The 22608-nt window shown below is 32.6% G+C and overlaps 3 protein-coding genes and 1 non-coding gene across 8 annotated transcripts; 2 read left to right on the plus strand and 2 right to left on the minus strand.

Moving 5' to 3' along the window:
* Positions 1–3547: 3547 nt before the first annotated feature.
* LOC105801029 (uncharacterized) lies at positions 3548–4271 on the minus strand. The gene is made up of 2 exons (XM_012632375.1): positions 3978–4271; positions 3548–3886 (listed from the first exon to the last, which is right to left on the minus strand). Exons 1-2 carry the CDS (start codon positions 4269–4271, stop codon positions 3548–3550), a joined length of 633 nt encoding a protein of 210 aa, XP_012487829.1.
* Positions 4272–12245: 7974 nt separating this feature from the next.
* On the plus strand, positions 12246–17198 carry LOC105803681 (protein MID1-COMPLEMENTING ACTIVITY 1). 4 transcript variants are annotated; one of them, XM_012636034.2, is made up of 10 exons: positions 12246–12456; positions 12671–12755; positions 12874–13064; positions 13180–13622; positions 14550–14953; positions 15387–15496; positions 15772–15843; positions 16167–16273; positions 16555–16648; positions 16894–17198. In XM_012636034.2, exons 4-10 carry the CDS (start codon positions 13212–13214, stop codon positions 16944–16946), a joined length of 1251 nt encoding a protein of 416 aa, XP_012491488.1. In that variant the 5' UTR covers positions 12246–12456; positions 12671–12755; positions 12874–13064; positions 13180–13211; the 3' UTR covers positions 16947–17198. The 4 variants fall into 4 exon arrangements, with proteins under 4 accessions (XP_012491488.1, XP_012491490.1, XP_052480477.1 ...); XM_012636036.2 differs by having other exon boundaries at positions 13186–13622; XM_052624517.1 differs by having other exon boundaries at positions 12671–12715; positions 12821–13064.
* A 1251-nt stretch (positions 17199–18449) lies between these two features.
* LOC105803682 (uncharacterized) lies at positions 18450–19360 on the plus strand. Of its 2 annotated transcripts, none has more exons than XM_052623348.1 (3): positions 18450–18651; positions 18725–18779; positions 18972–19120. In XM_052623348.1, exons 1-3 carry the CDS (start codon positions 18551–18553, stop codon positions 19059–19061), a joined length of 246 nt encoding a protein of 81 aa, XP_052479308.1. In that variant the 5' UTR covers positions 18450–18550; the 3' UTR covers positions 19062–19120. The 2 variants fall into 2 exon arrangements, with proteins under 2 accessions (XP_052479308.1, XP_012491496.1); XM_012636042.2 differs by having other exon boundaries at positions 18463–18651; positions 19012–19360.
* A 734-nt stretch (positions 19361–20094) lies between these two features.
* TRNAE-UUC (transfer RNA glutamic acid (anticodon UUC)) lies at positions 20095–20166 on the minus strand. The gene has a single exon. It is a non-coding gene; the product is annotated as a tRNA-Glu (tRNA).
* Positions 20167–22608: the final 2442 nt, after the last annotated feature.

Raw genomic sequence — 22608 nt, forward strand, 5'->3', positions numbered from 1 at the left:
TAATTAAAAATTATTTGACAAGCGCTCATTTACTTTCTTTGCCTGATTTTAATAAAACGTTCGAGATTGAGTGTGACACCTCAGGTATAGGAATTAGAGCTTTGCTGACTCAAAATGGGTGTCCCATAGCTTATTTTAGTGAGAAGCTGAATGGTGCCACCCTCAATTACCCAACCTACGATAAGAAAATGTATGCGTTGATCTGGGCATTAGAAATGTGGCAACATTACTTGTGGTCCAATGAATTTGTTATTCATACTGATCACGAGGCATTGAAATACCTCAATGGCCAAAACAAGGTAAACAAAAGACACACCAAGTGGGTGGAGTTCCTTGAATCATTTTCGTATGTAATCACATATAAAAAAGGTAAAGAAAATGTCGTAGCAGATGCGTTGTCGAGGAGGTATGCCCTTTTTAACCATTTAGATTCGAAACTACTTGGTTTTACGTATTTGAAAGAACTTTATGAAAATGATTTTGATTTTGCTAAATTGTATAAGGCCTGTAAACACGGAACCTTTGAGAAGTTTTATAGACATAATGATTACCTTTTTCGAGAAGGTAAGTTTTGCATTCCTCAAGGATCTGTTTGGGATGTGTTGGTGAACGAGGTGCATAACGGAGGCCTCATAGGATATTTTAGAGTCACAAAGACATTGGCCATGCTTCACAAGCATTTCTTTTGGCCAATGATGAAACGTGACGTGGAGAAAGTGTGCAATCGATGCATAGCTTGTAAAAAGGAAAAATCGAGAATCAAACATCATGGATTGTACACGCCATTGCCCATTCTCGAGGGCCTTGGGTTGATATTTCAATAGATTTTATTTTAGGTATTCCTAGAACTAAAAGTAGAAAAGACTCGATATTTGTAGTAGTTGACCAATTTTATAAAATGGCATATTTTATTGCTTGTAATAAAACTGACGATACTTTACATGTTGCAAATTTATTTTTCAGAGAAGTCGTGCGTTTGCATAGAGTTCCAAGGGCTATAGTGTCCGACCGATATGCGAAGTTCCTCAACCACTTTGGAGAATATTGTGGGGAAAGCTTAGCACAAAACTATTATTTTCTACGACGTACCACCAGCAAACGGACGGACAAATGGAAGTGGTGAACTGAGTCTTGTCAATATTGTTGAGGGCCATTATAAAGAAGAATCTCAAAACATGGAAAGAGTGCTTGCCACACATTGAGTTTGCCTATAACCAATCTATTCATTCGGCAACTAAGTATTCTCCCTTTGAAATTGTTTATGGTTTTAATCCTTTAACACCATTTGATTTGATTCATTTACCTAATGAACAACTTGTGTATGTAGATGTTAAATGGAAGGCTGAGTACGTGAAGTAATTACACCAAAAGGTGAGGAAGAATATAGAAGAGAGATCCAAACAATATGCGCACAAAGCCAATAAGGGAAACGTGTAATCTTTGAACCCGGAGATTAAGTTTGGATGCATATGAGAAAAGAAAGGTTTCCAGCCTAACGAAGGTCTAAATTGCTACCAATGGGCGATGGTCCTTTTCAAGTATTGGAAATTATCAATGATAATTCATACAAACTCAATCTCCCAGGTGAGTACAATGTAAGTGCAAGTTTTAATGTATCTAACCTATCTCCTTATGATGTAGGCGACGATTTGGGGACAAATTGCTTCGAAGGGGGAGCGGATGATGCGATCATGGTATAGGACCCAACTAAGGCTGCCGAAGGACAAATGGAGCTACCAACGAGGCCGATTACTCGTGCTCGAGCTAAGAGGTTCAAGAAAGCTATTGCGGGCCTTATTGAATGAATTTGGGGTGAAGTCGTTGTGGGGTTCATTGATCAATCATGGGCATGTACTCCATGCATGCTATGCAACTTACTTCAAGCACAACTTTAGCTTTCTTCAGCTTGTGAATTTATTTGCTAGAATAAAGAGTTAATTCGATTCTAATTATTTAGTTAAATTAGTTTAAGTATTTAATTATGTCATAATTTAAACATCATTAATATGAGTTTTAATTATATCATAATCTGAACATCTTTAATAAGGGTTTTTAATTATGTCATAGTTTAGGACATCTTAAATATATATTTTAAATATGTCCTAGTTTAAACATCTTTAATACATGTCTTTAGTTCAGACAAATTAAATTATGTTTAAGCTATGTTTAATGTGTCTTGTAGGGTGTTCAATGGATGACATTAAAGGGGGAAACATCCATTTGGACGTACATGTATGGGGGAGCTACTAGTTGATCTCTTCCAAGCAACTTTTTATGGAATTCAATGGAAACAAGTGCTTTCACATTAGTCCAATCAGCTAAATGCTATGTTCACACCAAGTGACCATCCAATTTTGAGTTTTCACACATTAAGAGTTGTTCGTGCGCCCTATGCAACATTAAAATGGAGACTATACAGTTGACTTCCCAAGAAGGCATTAACCATGTTCACACAATCCAAAACCAATCATCTACTTGAACCATCAACTCAAATTAAAGGCTACACGTTTTAGCTGTTTGGGGAGTGCAAATAACATGGCTGTTGGCGTCACCTATGTATGGGAGTCTTCAAAAGTCATGTGGGATAGCTCAATAGTCATTCGGCTGGACTTTGTAGAGCTATAAATACTAAGCTCAAATATTGTATTTGAGACTTTTTGAACCTTTGATGAATTTTAATCTATTTGCGAGTTGTTCAACTCTCTTTATTATTTTCTGACTCAAACTGACTATCTAGCTAGTTTAGTGGTGTCAATCTGATTCTCTTTGTGAACTTATCACTCTAACGACTTTGGCGTTCCAATTATACCGTTTGGTTCCTATCTCCAATAGATAGTGGGTCACAGTACAATCTATCAGCCATTTCCGCCTTAGGAACATTATAAGAATCGGGTCAATATTCCATTTTTAATATTGGTTCATTCTTCAGCTTTTAAGCCTATCCTTTATCCGTCCCTTTGTTAAACAACCAATTAATCCCTTGTTAAACCTATCTTTGTCCAAATTCAACCCTTTGACAAACTAGACCAGATACTACTTAATTTTACAATCAAGAATACAAGCAACTCAAATCAACCAACAAGTACGAGATTGCATCAACAACGGAAGAACACACCAATTCTCTATTTGGGAATGCATGCAATCCTTCAAACATTGAAAAGTTTGATTCTTCGTATGCCCAACCATATTTAGCAATCCAAAATATCTCTCAGGCTCGGTAGAGATGCGGACTCCTAAGCAATCCGAGATAGAGGTGGCAATAGTGTTATCAACATTTGAACTAAAATAAGTAACATACTTGTCAAAATTAACACACTGCCCCGGTGAGCACTCATAATCGAAAAGGATTTGTTTTAACACCAAAACACCTTCAATCATAGCCTCCTCAAAAAGTAACAGTCATTGGCGAATAGCAGGTGTAAAATAGATGGGCCTCCATGGTTAACACGAGCCCCACGAATCAGATTATTATAGAGTGTTTGTCGCAAAAGGAAAGACAACCTTCACAATATATAAGGAAAAGACACGGACTAAGTGGGTCACCCTGTCAATGACCTCGACCCGGTGAGAATGGACGACTGACCTCCCCATTCATGGTTACTGAGTAGGAGACAGATCGAACACAATGGAGAAAAAGACTAACCCAACGGTCTGAAAATCTTATTCGCAACATCATCTGCTCAAGAAAGACCCACTCCACTCTATCGTAGTCCTTGCTTATATCCAACTTTAAGGCAAAATGCCCTTTCCTACTCCACTGCTTGCGTCGAAACACATCGAATATCTGATAGGCCAAAATAATATTATTTGTAATCAACCTCTCAGGAACAAACGAACTTTGAACCTTATCCACACACAAATGGAGCACTAATTGAAACCTATTAACCTGGGCATTCGAAATGATCTTGTATAAGACAACACAAAGACTAATAGGGCGAAACTTTCGGAATCAAAACAAGGTGAGTATTATTAATTACCGCAATAAGCATGCCCTCATTTAAAACACCAAGACAATAATCACTAACAAAGGGTCCAACAATGTGCCAAAATTTCTGATAAAACAAAGCAGGAAGTCCATCTAGTCTAGAAGCCTTCATCGGGGCCATGGATTTTAGAGTAGAAAGGATATCGGCCATCGTGAATTGGGCCAAAAGTGCAACATTCATATAATCTATAATACAAGAAGCAACCCCCTCCAAGATACGGTGGGAATCATCCTGTCCCTGTGAAGAGAACAAATCATCAAAGTAAATAGTCGCCACGTCAAGCATAGCCTCCCTATCCGAAACCACTCGACCATCCTCCTGAATTAAACACCCAACTCTAATTGTTTGCTTTCTCTGGGTGGCCGACCAATGGAAGAACCCTGCATTCCGATCCGCCAACTGTAGCCAATTAACTCGAGCTCTCTATTCCCAATACAGTTCTTCCTTGTCCATCTCCAGATTCAACTCAAGTCTGGTGCTAAAAAGATCCAACAAAGAATCATCATCGCTATATGCCAAAATGCATGTTTAGAATGAATTTAGACAAACATCATAATTAAAAATAATTTAAAAATTGAAAATTTGATTTTGAAAATGTTATTATTTTTGAATTGAAAAGATATGAAATAATAATATCTAGGATCAATCTAAATAAATGATTGCCCAATTTTTTTCTAAATTTTATAATTCTTTATAAAATTTTAAGATTTTGTATACAATTTACAAAACCGGAGTGGTATTATAGATTTTGTATACAATGTTTTTAAAAAAAATTCATTACGTGATATTTTTAAGGAATGTCGTGTTATCTATACTATTATTTAAGTTTCTAATTGAGTTATGTAAATTACGAAAATGTCATTTCGTAATTAAAATAAGTTATATTATTCGAGGGTATTTTAATCTTTTATTAAAAAAACAAATAAAAATATGCATATTGTGGGATTTGAAGTTGAACCAATTGCATTAATAAAAACATTTAATTTATTACTCAACTAAAGTTTTATTTTAACACTTTTATACATTTTAATTTTATTATTCACACTTTATTACTTCCATCAATAATGATATTAATAATGTATTTGATTGAGTTGATGTCACAATTTAACTCGACATTAATTCAAGATTGATGACAACACAATGATAAATAATTTAATAATTTTAAAAAAATAATATTGTACATATTTCATGTGCTAGTATTGATTAATTTCAAACCATATGTTTCATTATTTATTTTATGTTATTTTTAAACACACATTTGTGTTCTAATTTTATTGTTTCCACACGTATACTGCGTGTGGTAGGATTTCTTATTAATAATGTTGTTAATTTTGATGTATTAATGTGTTTCAATTTCGTTTTACTTACAATTTAATCTATTTTTTGTATTTTAATATTATACATATTCCATGTGTTATTATTAATTAGTTTCAAACAATATATTTTATTATAATATATGTTATTTTTAAATACAAATCTGTATTCTAAATATAAGATGTTTATACATAAAGATTTTAGTCATTTTCTAGAGATTAAATTATTTAACAAAATTTAAGCGTGGGTTTAGATGGGCGGTATATTTATCTACGGTTAGTATAAAAATAGCGGTGGTGGAAAGATTAGATACTGTAACTATATTATAGCATAAAACAAAAAATAGACTAAATGCACCTCACCGCTCATTCAAACTCACCCTAAATTTAGTAAGAAAAAAAAAGTACAAAAAGCAAGCGGAAAGAAATTAGGAAACGCAGGAATAGCGGAAGTCCACTCAAAATTGAAGTCGTTTATAGTACTACTACTTTCATATGAGCTGCAACAAAATCTCCATCTACCTTTTGTAGTGTAACTTAGAAAACCAAAGGCCCAAAACCTACCCCCCTTGTTTCTTATCTTCACAAAAATTGGGTTGATCACCCTGGTTTCTTATCCAGACTACCTTCCGTCCATTATTATTATTTAATCATTGCACATTTAAATGGTAATAATTAGCGTATCAGAAAATAATAGAAGAAAAAGTATTGGAGAGTATCAGAACCCTGACCCCATAAATTCTTTTTTAGGAAAAGGAAAATTATACAGACTAAACCAAAAAGATTGTATTGTGTAGTTCTCTACATTCTTCAAAAGATAATGGGTCTGCCTGAATTTGAAATAATTTTCAATCTAACAATCTATTTCCACTAATTACTGAGCTCGAGTTTAAGCATCTTTTATAGTGAAATTATTTTATAAACTCTTTTCACCACATTACCCATGGTTTCTTTACAACTATTTAATGATATTTCAACAATTTCTTTCATGTCACTGATACATAATTTTGGTAATTTTTTTACCTTAAACCCTGAATTCGAATCTCAAATTCTGAACCATGTCATTGATACATAATTTAGGGTTTAGAATCTAAGGTTCGAGGTTCATGCTACAATGTTCGAGTTCGGGTTTGGGATTCAGGATAAAAAATTACCAAAATTATGTGACAATAATATGAGAAAAATTACTAAAATATTATTAAATAATTAAAAAGGCGTCATAAATAATGTGATGAGAAATGTCCATAAAATAATCTATCATCTTATATATATATATATATATACACATATACAAACATTCATGATAAGATATTGAAGTAATTAAGATAAGTTTTAGTTTATGATAAGTTCTCATTCTAACATGTGTCACCACTATTTAAGTAATTAAAACCATTAAAACAAATGGAATAAATTTATGTCAAAGCAAATGAAATAAATAAATAAATGAAAATAATTTTAAAATTATGTTAAAACCATCGTCCAGCACAATTTTCAGTTTGATTCATGTTATTTTTATAAAATGAGATAATTTCAATTTCAGTCCTACATAGTCTTGTGGAGCCATTGCTTTTAGTTTTTATTTATTTAGTTCAACCTCTATTAAAAATTATAATATATTTTAATTAATACATATAACTACCTCGCACATCGTAAGATCAAAAAACTAACATACATATATAGCAAATGTTAGTGATATAATCTTCAAACTTATTAAATATTATTTTCTAAATGTAGGTAAGAGGATATATACTACTTTACCTTGTATTGAATTAGATACTTAAAAGGCTAAATATGTTATTAGTTCATGTACTTCTATAAATTTTGAGATTTAATTTTGTACTTTAAAATTAAAAATTTAATCCTTCTATTTTTTAATTTAAAAATATTAATGTAATTATTATCGTCATTGATAATTTTATTAATATTTATCAACTTAACATATTTATACTTAATTTTGATAAATTTTAATTATTAAACTGAAAATTTAAAATTAAAACAATTGAAAGATTTAATTTCTAGATTTTTTAAATGCAAAAACTAAATCTTAAATTTTGTCCATACCTGAAATATTAATACTCAAGAGTAAGAGCACATTTACATATTACAATGATGAAATATCCTTTTTTATTGCATTTTTATACAAGTAATGGGAAAAGTGGCTTAAAAGAATTCCTTTATATTATCAAGTAAGCATTCCCCCTGAATTAATGGGTTGAGAGAATAGCGACAAGTGTGCGATGGATGGACAGCTATGTTGATGGGCAACTACTCCAAAAGGACCGCCACTTAAACGGGGTTTTGACGACACCGGCACCTATGAAATGTGCAACATTGCTACTACCTTTTAACTTCTTGGTCTTATGTTTATTTTTAGCTTAATGGTGTAAATTTTTTTCAAATTTTTAAAAATAATAATTAAGTTATTGTTTTTTTATATTCATTTGGGTGTTTGAATTTTTACAATACATAAAAAAAAGCTTTCAAATCTTTAAAAAGAAAACGTAATTAAGTCACTATTTTTTACACTCAATTGGATACTTAAACTTTCAAAATGCATAAAAAACCTTCAAAATTTTTCAAAAAAGTAATTAAGCCCTGCTTTTATTAAAATTGGAAAAAATTATAAAAATTAAAATCAATAAAAGCTATAAATATTATTAAATTTTAATAAAAATATTAAAATTAGGAAAAGTATAAAAATTGTAAAATTTTATAAAGTTGTAAGAAAATTATACAAAATGTAAATAAATATAAATTTGGTAAAAAATTATAAAATTATCACACCAAAAGAAACATTTTAAAATTTTTCTATAACTTTTATTGACTTTTAATTTTTATTATTTTTTCATATATGTCACTGTTGTGTTGTCACACATTATGACTTTAATTGAAAAAACTAGGGTCGTTAATTTTTATGATTTTTATAATTTTTTCTAATTTTAATAAATTTTAAATTTTTTATTAAAATTCAATAATTTTTCTAAAATTTATAATTTTTTTATCTTCTCCTAATTTTTAATAATAGCAGGGGCTTAATTGCTTTTTTAAACATTTTTAGGGTCTTTTTGATGCATTTTGAAAGTTCAAGTACCCAATCGAGTGAAAAAAAGTATGAGCTTAATTGCTTTTTTTGAAGAAGTTTGAGGGCCTTTTTGATACATTTTGAAAGTTCAAGTACTCAATTGAGTGAAGAAAAAAAAAAGAAACAGGCTTAATTGCTTTTTTTTTTTTTTAAGTTTAAGGATTTTTTACACCCTTAAGCCTTTATTTTTTTAATCCCATATAAAATCTCCTTTTGGCATTTTTAGGAACATTGTTCCTACAATATCAGTAAACATGCTATTTGTTTATAGGGTAAACAACACTCAATATCATTAAATTATTAATAAATTTATATTTTAGCCACTTAATTCAAAAAGTCGCAAGATGGTTATTGGATCATTTAAAAATATTCATTTAAGTTATTGAACTATTCAAAAGTTTTGATTTAAGTCATTGAATTATTTGAAAGTTTTTATTTAAATCACTAGACTATTAGTTTCTTTTTTTTTTTAAGTTCGGCTAGTGAGCTCCAAGCAATAATTCAACGATCAGTACGATGGATTGTTACCCATTAGCAAGTGGAAAAGCATACATTAGATCTAAGTCAATCTAATAATCAGTGTTGAAGATCGAAAAAAAAGTTGTTAGGATTTTTGTCCACAGATTTGTGATGTTCAAAAATATTTCATAAAAAAAAAATTGAATTATAGAAGAGAAAGAAAATGAGAGTTTTCAATTGGTGTAAACGGTGCAAATTAAGAAGGCCATACAACAATGATTTTAACAACCTAATGACTTGAATGAAAACTTTCGAATAATTCATTTATTTTTTTAAACTTTTTGAAATTAAATGACCAAAATATAAACTTATTAATAATTTAACCACATTAAATATACCTTCGATTTGTATTTATTAATACATATCCATTATGATACGCATCAATGTTGGTGCATTTTCGTTTATTAATTTGAGTTTATAAGTTTTTTTTATTAAATTATATATATTTACAGTAATACATATAAAAAATTAAAGTTATAAATTAATTTAAGGAATATATTATATTTCGAAATATAATAAATAACTTAAAATATCAAAAAGATTTAGGTAATGGGCATCGTAGTTGCCACAACCTGTAAAATTAATGCAATTCCAAGTTGGTGAACTTGATATTGGTTTTGGAGCCCCCTCGGTCCGTTTTACAACCTTAAAGCCTAGGGATCATTTGTTTTCTAGTGACCCAACTCATTTCCCAAGCTTACCTTTTTTTTTAACTCCATAGCTACCCTTTATATAACAAAAAGAATATACATGCAGATTCCATTACTTCACTATCACATCTAGTTGGATTACTGCACCTCCCCACTAAACCACATGGACAGCATCAATTAACCACAACAATGTATACCCTAGAACCATATAAATAAGTATAATACTAAAGGGTTTAACTTTTTCTACTTGTTTCAATTTGGGTATTGTTTTTAGGTGGAATCCCACCCCGTGGCAATAAAGAAACATGTATCTCTGTTTTATTTGTGTTTTTCTTTTTGTAATTTACAACTTGTACAAAAAGAAGAGGAGGAAATGCAAATTGTCTTATATGATTAGCAATTTCTGGTCTTGGTCTTTTGTTGGTATTTGGAGTAAATCCACATTACATGCTAACTGACAGTGAAGTTTCTTAGATTATCCACATTTATACCGCTATAAACACATGTATGTATAATGTTAGGGTAATAGCAGTCGGAAAACACTCACAATTGACGTGCAAACTAAATGACACATGAACAAACTTGGCAGGTAATTTGATCACGTCACCTCTGATGGGAAAGCCAATTCTTTAATCAAATACCAATGACCTATATTCTTCAAAACTAGACGGTTCATCTTTAAAGAAAAGCCTTTGCAATCTTCAAACACCACCTAGTCTTTTCATCATTTTACCCGTTACCACTCACTTTAGGCAACCACAATTTTTTATATTTTAGTAATCAGCCTTTTCATTTATGCACAAAAGTTTAATTTATTCATTGGAATGTTAGTTGAAGCAATATATCAAAGTATAATGTTGATTTAAGTAAAATGAATCAGTATATTAAAATTGGGACTAAAATGTCATTATCAAAGTAATATAATATCATTTAAGAATAATTGGTATCGAAATTACTATGTTACTAAAATTTGCGACTATTGATTACAACATTACTATCTCAAAGAAAAGATTTTAACCAAAAATGATATTTTGTTCACAAAATTACATATTTGCAATTATCCAAACCAATCACCTTTAAAAATGTAATTTTATTTGTTTTAGGGATGACAACGAGATAAGACAAGATAAATTTTTGTTTGCTCTAGCTTCGACCTTACTTTTATTTCTTTATATCCAAAAATCTTCCCCAACTCCGAAACAACCCACCTGATATTGCCTTGTCCCACCTTGAAATTTTAATTAATTTTTATGATATAATTTTTTTACAAAATTAAATAAAATATATATTGTGAAATTTTATAACAGAATATGTAAAAATATCTTAAATTTATAATACGTGTATAAATTATAATAATATTAAAAAAATAAAAAAATATATATCACAGTGAGATAGAATTTCACCCAAACTCATCCCAACCCAATATCAAAATCTTAATAAAAAATTCATGTAAAAACCCGATCTAAAAAAACAAACCAGGGTAAATTATATAAGTTTCTTTTTTTTTTTTTTGCCATCAGTAACCTGTGCTTAAATCAAGCCTTGATTTATGTTACTAAACTGTAAACCTTTTAGTAATTAATAATTAAGATGGTTGTTATCAAGTTTGGAATTGATAAAAGCAGGCTTATAATGTAAGCAAGCAAAGGGTACCCCTCGAAGTTGATGCATGGCTATCTTATGTCCTACCTCTCTTTACCAAGAAATCTTTCAATCATGCTTTACCACCACTCATCAACTTACATTAAAATCATTACTGAATTTAAAAACACGTAAATGTGAATAAATAGTCTTTTAATGGTAAAACCAATTTTACATTTTTCTACTACATATTACTATTAAAAATAACATATATTACTATCATTAAATTCAGGTTATTTTTTTAAATCAGTATAACCACAGTTGGAGCGGTAAAAGTGTTAACAATCACGGTTTGAGCCCTCCCTATGTTTGTAAGGATAAAACCAAAAGATAGTTACAATAATTTATTTAGCTATTTAATTTTTTTAGTTTTATTTAAATTCTTGGTTTTTTCTAACCTTTAAACTTGTGTTATTTCAAATCGCTTCAAAATGGATCTCAGATTAGTAATTAATTAATTTTTAAAATTTAAGAAAAACTAAAATTTATTAAAACTATTAAAAATAAAAATACAAAAGTATTTTTAATTTTTAAAAATTAATCCACGCCAGCAAAGTTAACACACAATTACTTTTTCATTTATTTTGGAGTGGTTTAAAAATAATGCAAGCTCAAGGGTAAAAGAAGTGAAAAATTAAATGGAGGATTAAAATGATTTTTTGTAAAGTTGAAGGAATAAATAAGTCATTATATAAAAAATATTAAAAGAGAAAAATATTGATAACTTTTTGAGTATATTGATACAAAATTTGAGTTTAAAAATTGGGTTTAGTAGATTTATATGTCTAAAAAGAATTTTATATTTGTGTAGTCCATAAACATTCTACTATTGTTTAATGAGACTGTCAAGGGGACATTTGTTGAGGAGATTCAAAAGCTCGACCTATGTTTTGATGTCCGCTGGCGCTGAGGTGAGTGACATTTGTCTATTTACGACGGACATCAAACTGTTTATAGTCGTCCACTCACATTATGTATTAACATCCATTCTCCTTAATTAAAATAACAGTAATTATTTATAAAATTATTTTATGATTACCCAAAACCCCATCCACTTCTAAAAACATTACCGCTGCCAACTCGTTCTTATTCAGGTATGCACTGCACACTCTGGAAGACAGAACGAGCTCTCGCCGTTAATCCCTCAATTTAATGCACCTCTTCTCCTAAACTCCTACGCCTTATTTTTTCCCTTGAAGATATAAAACAAAAACAAAGAAAAAGCATAGAAATAAGAGAAAACTGCCGGTGAGAGAGAGAAGCAGGTGACTGCCATTCATTTATTTCTTCAATTCTCTCCAATTACTTTTCAGTTCATTGATTTTTTTCTTCTCAATGTATTTTAACTTTTGGCCTTGATTACGGTTCATGAAAGAGCTCATCCGCCGATTCATTTCTGTATAGTAATAAATTGCATTTTTTAAAGTCCAAAAAAGAAAGTTGCATTTTCATTTTTTTTGGCGCTTCTCTTTTTTCCAGCTCGAAGAATTGAATCGCCTTGCTTTTTGTTTGACTCGATAAAAGGTGAGCGAAGAAAGCGTGAAGGATACTCTTATAGATTATGGTATTTTACTGATTTATCTATTTATTTTTTTTAATCCTTAAGCAGTTGAAACGGATACTGTGCAGTTCTTAGCTCTGAATAATGGAAGATCTGAAGTGATTATGCAATTGTCTTACAGATCCTGGGACGGAACCTTTGATCCAGCTTGTAACCGCAGATTATATTCCTTCTCAAGTTTGAGGTGACGCTTCGTCGATGTTTTTAGAGAAATCAGCTCTGACTTTTGTTACGCAATGCAGTTAGAGAGGCCTAACCGAAGAACCGAGGCTCTTACTGATTTCTTTTGTTGAAGCTTGTAGCTTAGAAGAGGTAAAAACCACCGAAGATTTCTCAATTCTCACCTTTCTGGCTTATTTGTTTTTGTTTGTTCGTTAACTTCGATATTGGCTCCCCAAAGATATAATACCATGGAAATTTATGTTAGAATCAGGTTTTAGATTTGATTGAGAGGAAAGGATGGCATCTGTGTGGGAACATTTTGGAGAAGTTGCAAATGTAGCCCAGCTCGCTGGGTTTGATGCAGTGCGGTTAATAGCTATGATAGGTAAAGCTGCAAGCACGGCCCGAATGCACAAGAAGAATTGCAGGCAATTCGCACAGCATCTCAAGTTGATCGGTAACTTGCTGGAGCAGCTTAAGATCTCGGAGCTTAAGAGGTATCCGGAGACGCGTGAGCCATTGGAGCAACTTGAGGATGCATTAAGGAGGGCTTACATTTTGGTCAATAGCTGTCAGGATAGGAGCTATCTGTATCTCCTGGCCATGGGATGGAACATCGTGTATCAGTTTAGGAAGGCCCAGAATGAAATCGACCAGTATTTGAAGATTGTTCCTCTTATCACGCTGGTGGATAATTCTCGAGTCAGGGTATTGATTATTCTAGTTGTTGTTTGAATAATTTCCCACCTAGATTTTGTTTTTCCTTATTTGCATGACTCCCAAAATAATTTTGAAATGATATTCGGATTCGGTTTCGGATTTGGAACTGGTACTTGTCTTAGCCTTAGGAATGCTCGTCATATATTTTGGTTGTTAAAACTGGTATGGATCTCCCCATACCAGTTGATTTTTCTTTCTTCCCTCGGTTATGTTCCTTTCCTTGGCCATTATAGATGAAGGATCATCTTTCATTCCTTATTATGTTAGCCAACCATTTAAGACCAGCTAAGTTACATTTATTCTCTAGTTCTTTATATTTTCTTTTATTAGCTTTGGGAGGGTTGGGGTGGGTGGTGGAGAAGGGAAGGCTAATGTGAATAGAAAGACAAGGGAACATCTTTCAGCCTGTCTAGTTGACAGAGGTGGAAAGGCAAAAGAAGGAAGGAACAAACTTCATAGCTTCAGTTGTATGTCCTTATCAATTCCTTTGATATTTAATTGTTTGGAAGTGTGGGTAAATCATATACGATTTTCCTTCCTATTAATGCTTTTCTAGGTAATAAAGGTCCCTATATTTAATGAAAATCTAAACTATTCAGGCCTATCAACTTCTCTATTGATGAATCCCTTGGCCAAAATAGTTTGTATAAGGCCTCTAATTTCATCAAAAAGATGATAGAGACCAAGTCTTTATTGGCAGGAAAATGCACTGAATTATAGAAAATGTTGCATGCAGAGAAGAGATGTTTTCTATTGGAAGATCTGAATATGTTTCTTTGTGTCCAGCAAATTCATTGGAAAATAATAAACCAATTGGATAACTGAAGGGACTAAAATGTTTAGTGGTTTGCACCAATTTCAAATCATATTCAGCTTGCCTGCTTTACTAATTTTTCAGTTCTCCCAAACCTGCAGGAGAGACTAGAAGTTATAGAGAAAGATCAACATGAATACACATTGGATGAAGAGGACCGAAGGGTGCAAGATGTTATACTGAAACCAGAACCGTCAACAAACGATGCCATAATATTGAAAAAAACTCTTTCTTGCTCATATCCAAATTTGTGTTTTAATGAAGCACTTCGAAAGGAAAACGAAAAGCTCCAAGTGGAATTACAACGATCTCAATCTAGTTATGATGTCCAGCAGTGTGAAGTAATCCAGCATTTGCTTGAGGTAACAGAAGTTGCTGCTGCAACTTCGGTTCCAGATAAGAGGTCGAAGAAAGTAGAGCGTAATTACTCAGATGCCAATAGTGAGAAAGGTCATTCGTATGATGAAATCTCTCCTAAGAAACCTGGTTCACGCATAACTTCAATGTTAGTTTTCCTTTCATATATAAGTCTTGTGTTGTCAAAATGCAACTAACTGTAGTTTTATATAAACATCTTCTCATGCAGCAATATCCTGTGCAACCTCTCCCTATTTTCTTCCGTTGGCCTTATGCCTTAAAAAGAGTTGAAAGCTGATGTAGACATTATTAAGAAAGTGCAGTTAGTTTCTCTAACTGCCAATTTAATTCAAAACAATAACTAATTTACCTTGATTACTGTAATGGAATTAAAACCTTGGTGGTATTAGGATGCCAACATCGTGATACCTACCATTTAGATGGAATTTGGCATTTGAGTTACAGTCTTGGTGTCTTTTTAAGTCCTTAAGCTTTTGAATATGCACCCATGCTTTATGTACTTCATGTGCCTGGAGCTAAATATGATTTCTAAAAGTTTTATGCCTTATCTTTTTGCTCAGAAACACATCTTCAGTTTCATCAGGACGTGATCTGCTCTCTGATAGAGGTTCGGATCGATATGACGAATGGCATGCTGATTTGCTTGGTTGTTGCTCAGAACCATATTTGTGTACGTCTTTCTTACATCATTGTTGCTCCGTTATTGTATGAAATGTCTACTTTCTATTCTATTTGACTTGATAGAAGTTGCAACTTACAACTTGAGGTTATTTAGCCCCAAGAAAGGGATAGGAACAATTATTTTAAATTTGAATATTTGTTTCTTTTGCTTGGGACGAGGAACATGATTTTTAGCAAGATTTATAGGATATATCTCTTTTGCAGAACTTACCTTCTGAATTTGATGTTTTATCTTGTCACTTAAGCCACCATTTTTCATTGCAGGTATAAAGACATTCTTCTGTCCTTGTGGTACGCTTTCAAAGATTGCTACTGTGGCAACAAACAGGCACATGTGTAAGTATTTCTGAAGCATATTTTAATCGCTAGCTTGTTATGATTTAGTTTCTTGGGCAACTTTTATGATCTTCATTTGTGCAAGAATTTGATGTGTTGTTTTCAATTTACCCTGATCATATTGTTTTATGTGTTCTTACTAAAATATGCATGTGTGTTTCTATATTGCTCAGCCTGTATGAACAAGTGATTATAATCTTTCCTTAGCAAAGGAAATTGCATTCTAGTCTTGCTAATGAAAAATGTCATACAAACTGTAACACCTTTGGAATTCTGTTTTGGTTTTGGTATTATTTTGAAGCTCACATAGAAACTTTCTTCAGCTTCTGCAGAAGCATGCAATGAATTGATGGCATATTCATTGATATTGTCATGCTGTTGCTACACATGCTGTGTTAGAAGGAAGCTTCGCAAGGCGTTAAACATCACGGTATTTTCTCTGCCAATGAAAGAGTAATCTGCTTGTGCAAATTATAAAACCCTGAATCATACGTTTCTACTATTTTTAGCGCCATGAAATAATATGGCATAGATGCTGTTACCTTGTCCTCATTGCTCATATGTGGTGCTGTTTTTAGTACATGAACTAATGGCATATGGTTTTAGACTGTCTTGTCTTAGGTATAAGGGCTACAATTAAGTTGTTCAGGGTTATCTTACTTCCGATTGGGTTTCCTTAAAATGCAACTTTTTTTCCCCTCCTTTTGGCAGGGTGGATTTATTGATGATTTCCTCTCACATTTGATGTGCTGCTGTTGCGCCCTTGTTCAAGAATGGCGAGAAGTAGAGATACGTGGGTTTAATGGTATGTCCAATATATGCCAAGAACCTCGTGATCTGGTTTGAAATCTCAGTTTTCTTCTAAATATTCATTGGTAACTAATGACAATCAAATCAGAACATATTGGATAGTTTTAGTTACTGATCGTGTGGGGTAGCTTTTCTTTTGAATTCCTCTTTTTTCCCCCAGAATGATGCATTTCATATTTGTGGTACTGTTTTCTTCATGTTATAAACGTGAAATTCATATCATATCATATCATCATGCAGGGTCAGAGAAGACTAAAACAAGCCCGCCACCATCACAATTTATGGAATCATGAGTAACAGGACAGGATAGGATTCAAAGCTTTTCCCTTTTTTTTTTTTTGTTTTTTTTGGAGGTTTAATATATAGAGCGTAACCCTCCTTAGTGGCCTCTGTGAAATGAAAACTGTACTAAGAATATGGCGCCCTTTGCTTTTGAACCTATAGATATGTAAATTAGTCCAATTATTTGAGGAGATTCATTCACCTCATGTTGTATTATACACTAATTTTTAGCTGTATAGTGGTTTTGGATTTAGTTTATTAAACTTGTTTCTTTAGATATTAGGGAAACAAGTATTCAATCTAAGGGTGCTTTTGGATAAAAAATTTAAAATTTTGGAGGCTTAAAATGAAAATATTTTAAAATGCAGTATTTCAAAATGTTAGTATTTACGATGATTTCGTCTTGGATAAATAAAAGTGTGATTATGATTATTTTCAATATTATGTTATATTTTGAATATCATTTATGTTTGATGTTTTATTTTGAAAATTGTTTATATGTAATATTTTAACGAAAGGACGACCATAAAGCTCATTGTCTTGATGAAAGAACGATCATAAAATTGACTACAATGGGATTGATCGATTATGCCTATGTTTAACTATTTCTCCTAATAATACAGAGACCTGTATGTACCTTAACTTGCAATTAACCTCTTTTATTTGGGTTTAGTTATGCATCAAATATTTGTTCCCTTTAGATATTTAAAATTTGTCATTTTTTTTTCTAATTTAGAAATTTATTCTATTTATCTATGTAATTTAAAAATAAATTTTAATGGAAAACGTTATTTATAAACTGAAGATAAATTTGAATAGGTAGTATTTTAACATTCCAAGATTTAATTGCTCGACGGGCTATGATTGATTGCTCTAGCCAGGTGGCTTCTAGTAACAATCGGGTGTGTTGGTTGATTAAGTGGGAGGGCTCGCCGCAAGGTGAACACTGATGGGGTGCTTAGGACCGATGGCGGCTTGGCTTCTTGTGGTGGTGTAGTGCGAGACACTACAATAGACGCTGGCTTGTGGGGAGCATTGGCATTTGTTCTATAACGGAAGTGGAGTTGTGCGAGGGTTTGCGCTGTGCATGGGAGGAGGGTGAACTTCGCATTGTTCTTGAAATAGAGAGCTTGGAGGTTGTGTGGCTACTTATGGAAGGTTCTGAGGCTGCTCTATTATATCTGGTTTGGCGCTCGATTTTGGCCTTACTTAAGCAAAGGTGGTGCATGCTTATCGTGAGGGGAATAGGGTCGCAGATGCGCTAGCGATGATGGATTAAAATACCTTTAAATGAAGTGTTGAAAATTCTGCATAATAATAATTAAGGGATTGGTTTTTCAAGATTGATAGTTAATTAGACACCTGCTTATTTCTACTCTTTAGAAAAAAAAGTAATTAAAAAAAATCCAACATAAAAATAATTAAAAACATTACTAATTAACTCTAAATATTAAATTAGACAAAATTTAAAATGAAGAGTACTTGTAGCGGATTTTATTTATGCAAAAGCCTAAAAGGACTAGTGCATGGGCCAGCGCTGGGGTTACATTGTACCATCGCCAGTAGCAGATGGGGATAAAGCCTAAACAGATTGAAGGGAAAAAGAACAAAAAAAATGGTGAGATTATCCAAATGGCTTCTAAAAGAAGCAGGAACCGGAGTTAACAAGACACTTTCAGATATCCTCGTTTGTCCGCTCTCCAAACAAGCTTTAAGGTGCTCGCTCTTTTGGTTTCCCTTTCCTTTACGATGTTTTCCGTTTTCTGATTTTTGTATTTTTATTGGATAGGGTTTGCGAGGAACCACCTTCTCTTATCAGCGATTCTATTGGTGTCTCTTTTCCTGTGAGTTACATTTCTATTTCCCCCTTTTTTTAATTAGGCTGTTTCTTTCCAATTGTTGAGTTTCCTTGGGAATTGGTTGCCTAATGATTTGCTATTAGATTATGATAATATTATACCTCTGAAGTTGCCATTGGAGTTGCAATTCTACTGTTTTTACTAAACGAAAACCTTTTACAACTTATCTGTATGTAGTTGGGTTTTGGAGCTTATGGTTTGTGTGTGGTTTGGTTAGATAAAGGATGGGATCCCATGTTTGGTGCCGACAGATGGGAAGATACTTGATACTGATGATACAATGAAACATGATAATGCTGCTGATGATTCAGCTAACAACAAGTAACGAATGGCTAGTTGGGGATCCTTGTATCTTGCTATTTCCATGGTGCTATGGATGGAAAAGGAAGACCTCACCTATTTATCTTTGTAAACTGCCTGTTCTATGTTTCTTTGCTGCCTTTGTGTTCAGTTTAGAACCCAAAACATGGATTGCATAGAAAGGAAAACTGTTTTTGGGATATAAAATCATGATTCCTATTTTTGAAGGTTTTAAAGAATGAGCATACACGTATTTTGTTTGTTCATGAGAATTTGCGTTGCTAAATTCATGCATTTGAGATTCCTTTTGGGGCTATCTTTTAGTGCTATATTCTCATAGTCTTGCTTCCTTAGAAGCATGCTTGACCAATCCATTTTACGATGATGATGTTCCGGGATATTTAACTTACTACCTATTGGATATGCTTGACTCACGACTGATATCCTGATTGCTGTTCGGGTTTTTTGAATATTTGGAATGAATCCAATCACTGGAAGCGCTGTTTAATCCTATTGGTCAACCAAGTGATATGTCACTGCTATAGAAACATTTTCAGCTATATTTATCAAGCACTCAAGCGACCGGTCTCATATGGGCAGTCTTGTTTGTTTTCTTCAAAGGAATTTGGTGTAGAAAGTGGCATGTTAGTTTTCGGGAACAAATCTCTTGTTAAATATATGGTGCAAATGGTTCTCAAGAAGTTGGTAGTCTACAATATGATTGGTGTAAGAGTAGAAGCAAAAAAAAGCTGGGCGATGTGGAGATGGAAGAAGGTCAATGAGGGGTGAGCGAGAGAAAGTTGCAGCGAGCTAACGGTGAAGCTTTCAGAACAAGTTGAAATAGGTTATGGAGGAGGGAGTTGACATGCTTCATACTTCTTTTTCATCTGGTGTCAATGGATATAGCTAAAAGAACGCAGAAAGAATTAGAAAAGCCTTACTGTACGTAATTTGGATATAGATATAGCTAAGCTTAAAAACGTAAAGATTAAATAAAAATTTCCATTGCCGGGAATTGAACCCGGGTCTCCTGGGTGAAAGCCAGATATCCTAACCACTGGACGACAATGGAATAGACATAAAAGATGGGGAATATTTATTTATTATATAGAAAGTATTGGATAGAAGAACTAGGTTAATGGGGTTTGTATATTATAAGAAGTCAAAAGAAATACTTGATTTTGGAACATGTTTATATTTATGTATACTTTTATAAGAGGTCGATTTTGTTGACACGTTTGCAAAGTGTTGTTTATCAAGAGTCGTCAATCCCCTTAATAGATTAGTAGTACTTTTGATGGAGGGTTTGACTCCTAATTCTATCGAAAGTCTAAACAAGTTCACAGAGTGCCTTTATCAAAAGCTGAAGCGCCTAAAGAGGTGGTTTGAAGATGTGATGATGGTGGGTTCATCAAGCGACAACACCTCGTCGGATGCCTAGTAAGGTTTTCACTTGATGGTATTTGAACTTGTACCCTATGTCATATAAGAGCATTGTCGGTGTGAATGTTATCACTTGAGGTCAAACCTTTAAGAACCTTTTACGCGAAATTCAATTTAGAGCTTAGGCAAATATATGAGACTCAAAAAATGGGCTTAGGCAAAAAAATTAGTTCGAACTCGGCCCAAATTTATAATTATATATTTAATGTGGAGGGATTCACTTACATTGAGTTGTCAAACTTGACAATTATGATCTACATGAATAGAGATGATGGTTAGATTATTAAAATATTCATAGTATTAAAAGTTACGAAATATTTTATACCGATATAAATAAATCTCTCTATATTTAATTATTAATTATATATATTATTAAATATAATAATCCTAATTATAATAAAATCTCAAGTGTTCCACAATAGCCTAAACGCAAAAAGAAAAGCAGCCAACCTAAAGTTAAAAAAACCCATTAAATTAATACTTTTCTTTTGGGATAAATCTCAAAACCATACATCAAATTTAGTTAAATGTGTAATGCAAACATGATCTATGATTTTGTGCAATTTTATATATGAAATTTTAATTTGACTTAATTTTCATAAATTACTAACACAATTATCAATATAACACCATTTTACGTTTACATATTGCATACACAAATAAACATATTTATCTAACATGAAAAGAAGTGATGTATATAGTTGAATCACATTCAAAATTTCATGTATGCAGTTAAACCATATCAAAATTTATATCTCAAATTACATATTAAATCAAAATTGATACGTAATTTTGAGATTTTTTTTTCACTGCGGTATTCCTCATTCCAAACTTTTTTGTTTTTGAAAGAAATATGACTGCATTAGATTAAGCATAAATAGTGTCCTCGATTACAGTATCATAGAGAAAAGATGAACATTCTTCCATCCAAAAAGCATCACACAGAAAAGAACTTTTTGGCTAAAAGGTGAGTAGCTTCGTTGCATTTCCTTTTGGTGTGTTTGAAGACACAAATCTGGAAAAGAAGGGCAAGAGATCTTCCTTTTGAAATCACAAGTCCCATACAAGATAGGTCCTTGTTTCTTCCCTGTAATCCAATAATAACATTCAAAGCATCCTCTTTAAAAATAACCTTTTGATACCCGAGTTGTAAGGCAAATTCCATTGCTTTGACTACAGTAGTTGCCTCTGCCACACTAGCATCCATAACCCTCTCCATTTTAGACTGTCCACATGCAAGAATGAATTCGTCATTGTCTCAAACGATGAGACCACTTGCACCTTGTTTAGACATATGATCGAAGCTGGCATCGAAATTAACCTTGATAAGTTGATATGGTGGAGCTTGCCAAGAAAAATCGAGAGTGGACTGACTATATCGCTAGGAAGCAAAGTTGGTAATTCTCTTATATTTCTGCAATTGATTCATGATTTCATCAGCATAGTTGGAAGCCAAGAAAGATTTGGTAGCATGAATCATAAAGTTCCAAGCATTCTAAAGACCCCAAAGAATCATCAACACAAAATATTCAAAAAAATTAAGATTCATAATCCTTGAAGCCATGTCAACAACAGTCTCAAATTCATCGTTCAATAATAGGGAAGGAATTTGGCAATAGAGGACTTTCTTTTGACAAGGTGCAGTCACGTAAGGCATAGATCAGTCTCCCTGTCACATCCGCATCGCTTGCATTATTGTTGGACATTTTGGATCCTATGAGCAATATTCTCAACTGTTGGTAAGACCGTGTTGCATGCTCTCTAGGCGAACAATTTAACTTTAGTTTACTATAAAGTTCTCCAAATGAACTTATGAGGCCTATAAGGAGTAGAAGCTACAGAAAGTAGTTTGTAACCGCTCTTGGTTGAATATTTCCCATCTCTGTTATGGTGTTAAACAATCACATCCTCATAAAGTTTGGCTGCAAGGGGAATTTCAATGATAGAATTTGAATTCAACTCTAATCAAGTCCTCCTGCCATCTATTGTTAGCTTTGTCAATGAGGAGGCTGACTTTATCATTCGGATGGATGTTAGAGGTTGTCGATAACACCATGAAAGAATCATTAAG

The sequence above is a fragment of the Gossypium raimondii genome, chromosome 11, assembly GCF_025698545.1.
Source record: "Gossypium raimondii isolate GPD5lz chromosome 11, ASM2569854v1, whole genome shotgun sequence".
Lineage (NCBI taxonomy): Eukaryota > Viridiplantae > Streptophyta > Magnoliopsida > Malvales > Malvaceae > Gossypium > Gossypium raimondii.

Excerpts from the sequence above, each read along its gene's own strand:
- LOC105801029 (XM_012632375.1), bottom strand. The coding sequence starts at position 4,271 with ATGCTTGACGTGGCGACTATTTACTTTGATGATTTGTTCTCTTCACAG. Across the intron at positions 3,887-3,977 it reads ATGAGGGCATGCTTATTGCG|GTTAATAGGTTTCAATTAGT; the intron begins GTAATTAATAAT and ends TCGAATGCCCAG.
- LOC105803681 (XM_012636034.2), top strand. The coding sequence starts at position 13,212 with ATGGCATCTGTGTGGGAACATTTTGGAGAAGTTGCAAATGTAGCCCAG. Across the intron at positions 13,623-14,549 it reads TGGATAATTCTCGAGTCAGG|GAGAGACTAGAAGTTATAGA; the intron begins GTATTGATTATT and ends CCAAACCTGCAG. Across the intron at positions 15,497-15,771 it reads TTGCTCAGAACCATATTTGT|GTATAAAGACATTCTTCTGT; the intron begins GTACGTCTTTCT and ends TTTTCATTGCAG.
- LOC105803682 (XM_012636042.2), top strand. The coding sequence starts at position 18,551 with ATGGTGAGATTATCCAAATGGCTTCTAAAAGAAGCAGGAACCGGAGTT. Across the intron at positions 18,652-18,724 it reads CTCTCCAAACAAGCTTTAAG|GGTTTGCGAGGAACCACCTT; the intron begins GTGCTCGCTCTT and ends TTTATTGGATAG. Across the intron at positions 18,780-19,011 it reads CTATTGGTGTCTCTTTTCCT|ATAAAGGATGGGATCCCATG; the intron begins GTGAGTTACATT and ends TGGTTTGGTTAG.